At 47.6% G+C, this 7,446-nt stretch overlaps 1 protein-coding gene across 1 annotated transcript in view; it reads right to left on the minus strand.

The window, feature by feature from the left end:
• Positions 1 to 206: 206 nt before the first annotated feature.
• The window catches only part of LOC130263313 (plasminogen activator inhibitor 1-like), a 14,318-nt gene continuing 7,078 nt past the window's right edge, over positions 207 to 7,446 (minus strand). The window contains exons 8-9 of the mRNA XM_056510819.1: positions 737 to 1,271; positions 207 to 324 (exon numbers count right to left, since the gene is read on the minus strand). Coding sequence (XP_056366794.1) covers positions 207 to 324; positions 737 to 1,271 — 653 coding nt within the window. The remainder of the gene's footprint in view (positions 325 to 736; positions 1,272 to 7,446) is intronic.

Here is a 7,446-nt window from a genome sequence, read left to right on the forward strand (position 1 = left end):
TTGCTTCTCTCTCTGTCCCCAAAGCGGCACAGCCCCGGGCTGAGCTCGGCGCAGTGCTGCCACCTTGTGGGCACAGCCGGTACTGCAGCCACCCCTGAGTCATCAGTGCTGCCACCCTGTGGGCACAGCCGGTACTGCAGCCACCCCTGAGTCATCAGTGCTGCCACCCTGTGGGCACAGCCGGTACTGCAGCCACCCCTGAGTCATCAGTGCTGCCACCCTGTGGGCACAGCCGGTACTGCAGCCACCGCTGAGTCATCAGTGCTGCCACCTTGTGGGCACAGCCGGTACTGCAGCCACCCCTGAGTCATCAGTGCTGCCACCCTGTGGGCACAGCCGGTACTGCAGCCACCCCTGAGTCATCAGTGCTGCCACCCTGTGGGCACAGCCGGTACTGCAGCCACCCCTGAGTCATCAGTGCTGCCACCCTGTGGGCACAGCCGGTACTGCAGCCACCCCTGAGTCATCAGTGCTGCCACCCTGTGGGCACAGCCGGTACTGCAGCCACCCCTGAGTCATCAGTGCTGCCACCCTGTGGGCACAGCCGGTACTGCAGCCACCCCTGAGTCATCAGTGCTGCCACCCTGTGGGCACAGCCGGTACTGCAGCCACCCCTGAGTCATCAGTGCTGCCGCCTTGTGGGCACAGCCGGTACTGCAGCCACCCCTGAGTCAGCAATGGCAGTGCTGGCACCTTGTGGGCACAGCCGGTACTGCAGCCACCCTCGAGCCTGTGCCTGGCAGTGCTGGCGCCTTGTGCCGCCTTGTGGGCGGGGCTTCTCCCCGGGGGCGTAGCCTCCACCCCGGTGGGAGGGGTCTTCTGGATGGGCGTGGCTTCTCCCGGGGCGTGGCTTCCTCCGCGGTGGGCGTGGCTTATTTCTGGGGAGGCATGATCTATCTTATGGGTGGGCGGGGCTTCTCTTCCAGAGGGTGTGGCCTCCTCACCGATGTGGGGGGCTTCTCCCGCAAGGGGGCGTGGCTTCCTCACCAGCAGACGTGGCCTCTTCCAGGGTGGGCGGGGCTTCCAGCCAGGGAACGTGGCCTTCTCACCAGTGGGTGGAGCTGCCCCCCGGGGACGTAGTCTCTTCCTCGATGGGCGTGGCCTCCTCTCTGGTGGGCGGAACTCCTCCCCAGGGAGCGTTGCCTCCCTTCTGGGTAGGTGCGGCTTTTCACCAGGGGGCGTGGTCTCCTTCTCTAGTGGGCAGGATTTCTCCCTGGGGGCTGTGTGGCCTCCCTTACGGGTGGGCGGGGCTTCTTCCCCAGGGGGCGTGGCTGTGGAGAGTATTGTTCAAACTTGGTTAGCTGAGAGAGGACATAGTCAAGCAGAGTTACTGCAGATGGCCTAAGTAGAGCAAAGGCTAGCCCAGGGACAAAGGTCCTTGGGACAAGGGGGTTGTGCTGACAATGCTTATCGCAGCAAGAAAAAACAGAACTAAAACAGAACTAAAAACCGCAGACATATAACAGCAAACCACAGAAATATAGAAGTAGTTAAAAACAGAATATTGCAAAAACTAACTTATGCAAGATGAAGATAACCAATAATGAGCTTGGCTTTTGTAATATGTATGAAGCTAATTAAGAAGTGTATAAAAGCAGAACTGTTTTATCAATAAAGGAAGTCTTGGAGTCTTGCTGATAACCACCTGGTGTCCGCAATCTCACTTTCACCGACAAATGGTGACCCCGACATCGACCTCCTGATCAACAAAGAAAACGGGGGAGGACGTGCCACGGCGGAGAAAGTAGGAGTTGGGTCCTGATCGCAGCCAGGACGGTGCAAAAATCTGCCAGACAGACGGCACCCCCGAAGACCATTAAGTTGGTTTTGGGCCATACGTGCCACCGGAGCCTGGAGAGCTGCCACAGCGCTGATGACAGAGATGGATAGGCAAGTGGCATATGAATTATTTACTCGTACTTTGCAGCAGTGCAATGTTCAGGGAATTGATTTAAAAAAGGATTTACCAGGGTTATTAGCATGGGGGTATGCAAAGGGTTGTTTTGTTGTGCCGCAGACAGTACATGAATTGTCAGAATGGCGTAAACTGGGTGATAAACTATGGGAGGCTGTGATAGATGAAGATAAGACGGCAAAGAAGTTGAGTAAAATATGGAGAATAGTGCATAATGCTTTGTTGCAGAAGGTAGTAGAGAAAAGGGCAGCTGGGCAGGCTATTGAAGCACATAAAAAGAATTTGTCTTACGGGCTTGAGAAAGGACCACCATTGGCCCCAGGGATAACATCTGTGCGAATTCCAATTGCTGGGACGGCAGGGAATGGTAATGCTGACTCAGAGGACGACTCACCCACACCGTCTGCTCCTTTACTTGAGAAGCAGGAGGTTGTGCAAAGTAAAGATGATAAAGAGCCACGGCCCCCGTCTCAGACACAAGGCATACAAAATCCAGTCCCGGGTCCTGAAGGGGACTCGTTGGAGAGGATGGCACGGCAAAGACAGGAGGCATGGAAGTGCTTGGCACAACAGTCGGTGATGGATGGGGATGGGAATGTAGTCCCTACCTCTGGATTTATGGCATTCCCTGCGACATTTACGCCTTTATATGACCAGCAAGGCAACCCAGCAGGGATGCAAGCAAATTTCCATCCTTTGGATTGGCAAATGCTAGCGCAACTAAGACAGACAGTGAGCCAATTTGGATTTAAGAGCGAGCCTGTAAGACAAATGTTGGATTACCTATTTGACACACAGGTTCTTTTGCCAAATTATTTAAGGGGTATTTCACGTTTGATTTTATCTGAACATCAGTTGATACTATTTGGGGCACATTGGCAAGCGTTAGTTCAAGAATCAGTGGCTACACAGCGTAAGCAGGGTGACCCACTGCATGGAGTAACTATGGATGAATTGATGGGGACAGGAAATTTTCTCAGGACTGAGGCACAGTTGTTGATGGGAGCAGATAAAGCTCGAGAGGCCATGAGATTGTTTCGCAATGCTTTAGATAAGGTTAAGGAGCCTGGGGGTTTGCCTGCTTACATGGGAGTGAAACAAGGACAAGATGAGACATTTGGTGCCTTTGTTGATAGAATAGCAGCTGCAATTAACAAGGCAGGAGCACCAGAATGGATGAAAGTTCACTTAATAAGACAGTGTGTAATACAAAATAGCCTTCCAAATATTCAGAGACTTATAGCCACTTTGCCAGGGAACTGGGGAATAGAAGAGTTGCTGGAGCGAGCTTCTATGATACCAACAGGAAGTCAGGCATTTTTAGCCGATGCTATAAAGGAATTGGGAGCAGGTTTACAAAAACAGGCAGAGGCTGCTCAATCTCAAGTGTTAGCCGCCCTTGCTCCTCTCCAGGCCTCCACGGTCACTAACAACAGTAACCCATCCGCCAAATGTTATCGATGCGGAAAAGGGGGTCATATCCGACGTGCGTGCTGAGCAGCAGGAGTTTGGTGCCAGAATTGTCAATCTGACACACACAATACAACTGCCTGTCGCCGTAAGTCGGGAAACCACAAGCAGAGCGCGTCCGGCCGCGCTATGACACAAGTGGCCGGAGGGAGAGTAACAGTGCCACCACCTGTCTCCAACCAGCGACAGCAGGGTCCCTCGGCTTGGACCTGGCAGCAGCAATAGATGTTACCCTGTATACCGATCGGCCAAGCAAAATACCAATTGGAGTTAAAGGTCCCATAATAATTAATGGACAGGCATTTGGAGCTTTGCTTTTGGGACGATCATCAGCATCTATATTGGGACTTTTTGTTTTACCTGGAGTAATTGATGCGGATTATACTGGGGAGATACAAATTATGGTTTACACCCCTTACCCACCATTGAAAGTGGAGAAAGGACAACGCATAGCTCAGCTGCTACCACTACCGCAATTGACTGCTGGACTAACTCCAAAAACAGAAATTCCTCGAAATTCTGATGGGTTTGGGTCAACAGGACTTCCTTTGCTAACTTTGGATTTAAGGGATCGGCCAAGGAAAACCGTCAAGATTACCTTCCAAGGGGATGAAATTTCCGTCTCAGCACTACTTGACACCGGAGCAGACACAAGTATTGTTAGCCCCGAGATATGGCCAAATCGCTGGCCTTCCTATGCATCTACACAGACAGTGACTGGAGTTGGAGGTTATACTTTGGCCAAAAAATCACCGACAGTAACGCTGCACATAGATGGACAACAACTCAACACGGTTTTTTCCATTGTGCTGTTACCTCCTTCAGTTTGCTGTTTGATTGGCCGTGATGTACTTTCCCAACTGGGTGTAGTGCTGACAAACGCGCACCCTTTGGGGTAACTGCCATTGCTTGGACTTTCCCCCTTCCACTCACCTGGACAACTGAGGAACCAGTGATGGTTAAGCAATGGCCATTAAAAAGGGAAAGTCTTGAACAAGCTCATCAGCTGGTAAAGGAACAGTTTCAACAAGGACATTTAAAACTATCTACAAGCCCCTGGAATACACCCATTTTTGTGATAAAGAAAAAATCAGAAAAATACAGACTTTTACATGACCTGAGAGCTGTAAACAACCAAATGGAACCAATGGGAGCCCTGCAGCCGGGACTTCCTAACCCAGCCATGATACCAGAAAATTGGCCTATTTTGATTATTGATCTTAAGGACTGCTTTTTTACCATCGCCTTGCATCCAAATGACACAAAACGTTTTGCATTTACATTGCCAGCCATCAACAGAGGTGAGCCAGATAAAAGATTTGAATGGACAGTTTTGCCACAGGGGATGCGTAATTCACCTACATTATGCCAACTATATGTAGATGCTGCTTTACAACCACTGAGACAGAAAGTGCCACGGACAGTAATTTACCATTATATGGATGATATTCTGTTTTCACAAGACTGTGAATTTACAGATGAACAAATAGGAATCATTAAATCCACCTTGGCAGACTTTTCACTGGTTGTGGCACCAGAGAAAATACAACGATCAAAACCTTGGAAATATTTTGGTTGGACTATAACTGAACAAAAGGTTAAGCCACAAAAATTACTATTGGATATAAAGATTTCAACCTTGCATGAAGCCCAAAAACTTTTAGGAGACTTACAGTGGTTAAAGCCGATTACAGGCATTCCAAATACATTGCTGCAAGCCTTGCAACCGTTGTTAAAAGGAACAGATCCTTGCACTCCTGTTCACATCACCCCGCAACAGGAAGAGACGCTGCAGCAAATTGTGAAATGTATAACAGATGGATTTGTATCCCGCAAACAACCTGATTGCCCAATAAATTTTACCATCTGGCATGGTAATGGACACTTATTAGGAGCACTTACTCAGCTAGAAAAGAAAACGGGAAAGCCAAGGATATTAGAATGGATATCACCACCTTTACAAACAAGGAAAACAATAACCACAAAAATTGAAAATTTGGCTATGCTACTTAGAAAAGGACGATTGCGCATTTTAGAAGTCACAGGACAAGAACCAGCAGTAATTTACCTGCCCATAGAGAAACCGACATTGGACTGGTACCTGTTGAATTCTACAGAGTTTGCTGAGGCACTACTGGGATCTGGAGCACAGGTGGAAACTGGAGCCTTAGCACCTAAGGCACTGCAGTGGATTGGAGAATGGAGTTGGATTACCAAGACGCTGCGGGAAGAAACACCCATAGCTAATGCCACAACAGCCTTCACGGATGCCGGGAAAAAGTCTCGCCGAGCGGCTATCGTGTGGAAAGAAAAAAAAGAATGAAAGCAACAGATTCTTGAAGCAACACCTGAAGATAGGCTGCAGACATTGGAGCTATTAGCAGTGACATGGGCCGTTACTCATTTAAATGGACCTTTGAATGTAGTGTCTGATTCTCTTTATGTGGTGGGAGTGGTATGTAGAATAGAGGATGCTAGTGTGAAAGAGGTTAGCAACAGGAGATTGTATGAGCTGTTTTTACAGTTAAAGAGGGCCCTAATGGATAAAAAAGAGCCATATGCAGTGATCCACATTCGAAGTCACAAATGGGATTTGGGTTTAGGAGAAGGAAATGCAAGAGCTGATAGATTGGTGATGCCGGTTGAAAACTTGCCTTTGATTAGTAAAACAGTAATGGCTAGAGAGGCACATAATGCATATCATCATAATGCTAAAGGATTGGTGAGGCAGTTTGGTATTAACATTAGTGAGGCCAAGGCTATTGTTAGAGCATGCCCTATTTGTAGTAACCATAACGGGGGAGTAGGACTAGGATGTGGAGTGAACCCAAGAGGAATAAAGATCAATGAAATATGGCAGATGGATATAACACACTTACAGAGTTTTGGACGATTGAAATATATCCATGTCACCATAGACACTTTTAGTGGGTTTATATGGGCCACAGCACAGGCAGGAGAAAAAGCTATTCATGTTATCAGACACCTTTCTAGCTGCTTTGCAGTCATGGGGGTTCCAGCTGAAATTAAAACAGACAATGGTCCTGCCTATGTCAGTGGTAAAGTCAGAAAGTGGTTAAAATCCTGGGGAATAAAACATGTTACTGGAATACCACATTCTCCCACTGGACAAGCAATTATCGAGAGAGCCCATGGAACATTAAAGCGATATATACTCAAGCAAGAAGATCAGGTTGATCCATATACAAAATTATCCAAGGCTCTTTACGTTATCAATCATTTGTGTGTTTTTGGGGAAAACAAGGATCCTGCAGCCATCAGACATCATACATCATACAGCACAGGAGGTACCCAGCCAGAAACCTGGGTGCGATACAGAGACCCTAAAACAGGGATATGGCAGGAAGCAGCAAAAGTTTTGTTTTGGGGCAGAGGTTATGTGTGTGTTTCTACTCCTTCAGGAACATTATGGGTGCCGGCCAGATGGACTAAAGTGGTACTGCAGAAACCTGTGAATGATTCCAGAGTTGGAACTGGACAGCAACTTCGACGACTGAGGAATAGACTATTTTTTCAACAGGAAATAGAGGAACTAGAGGTTTTGCTGGACATACCAATTTTTTGTGATTGGGAATTAAAACCCTTGTTATAGAATAAGAAATGGAGGTATTAATATTTGTTATTATTATTGGAGTAACAAATTCAATGGGAAATAAGTTGATAACTCATTTTGGTCCCCGAGAGAATGTTTGGGTAACCATAGCAAATCAAACAGGGCAAACTTCAATGTGTTTAAGTGCGGGTAGTGTTAACAGCCCCTTTAAAACATGTTTATTTGGAATACCAACTTGGCAACCCTCGGATTTTAATGGCTTTGTGAATGATCCTTTTGTACAAAAGAAATTCGAATCATTTCAGAAGTTAATAGAACTGCTTATGGTCTCACTCGTGGTCAACTCGATGGAGGATGGCAGTGCCGTATTATCCTGGCCCTTAGTATTACACTTAATTCCCCACCAGAAGAAATTGATATTGTCGGATGTAGCAACGCCAGCATTGGAAACAAAACAGGTGGATGGCTATCCTTTGAGCCACTGCGT

The sequence above is a fragment of the Oenanthe melanoleuca genome, chromosome 25 (genome assembly GCF_029582105.1).
Source record: "Oenanthe melanoleuca isolate GR-GAL-2019-014 chromosome 25, OMel1.0, whole genome shotgun sequence".
In the NCBI taxonomy this organism is placed as follows: domain Eukaryota; kingdom Metazoa; phylum Chordata; class Aves; order Passeriformes; family Muscicapidae; genus Oenanthe; species Oenanthe melanoleuca.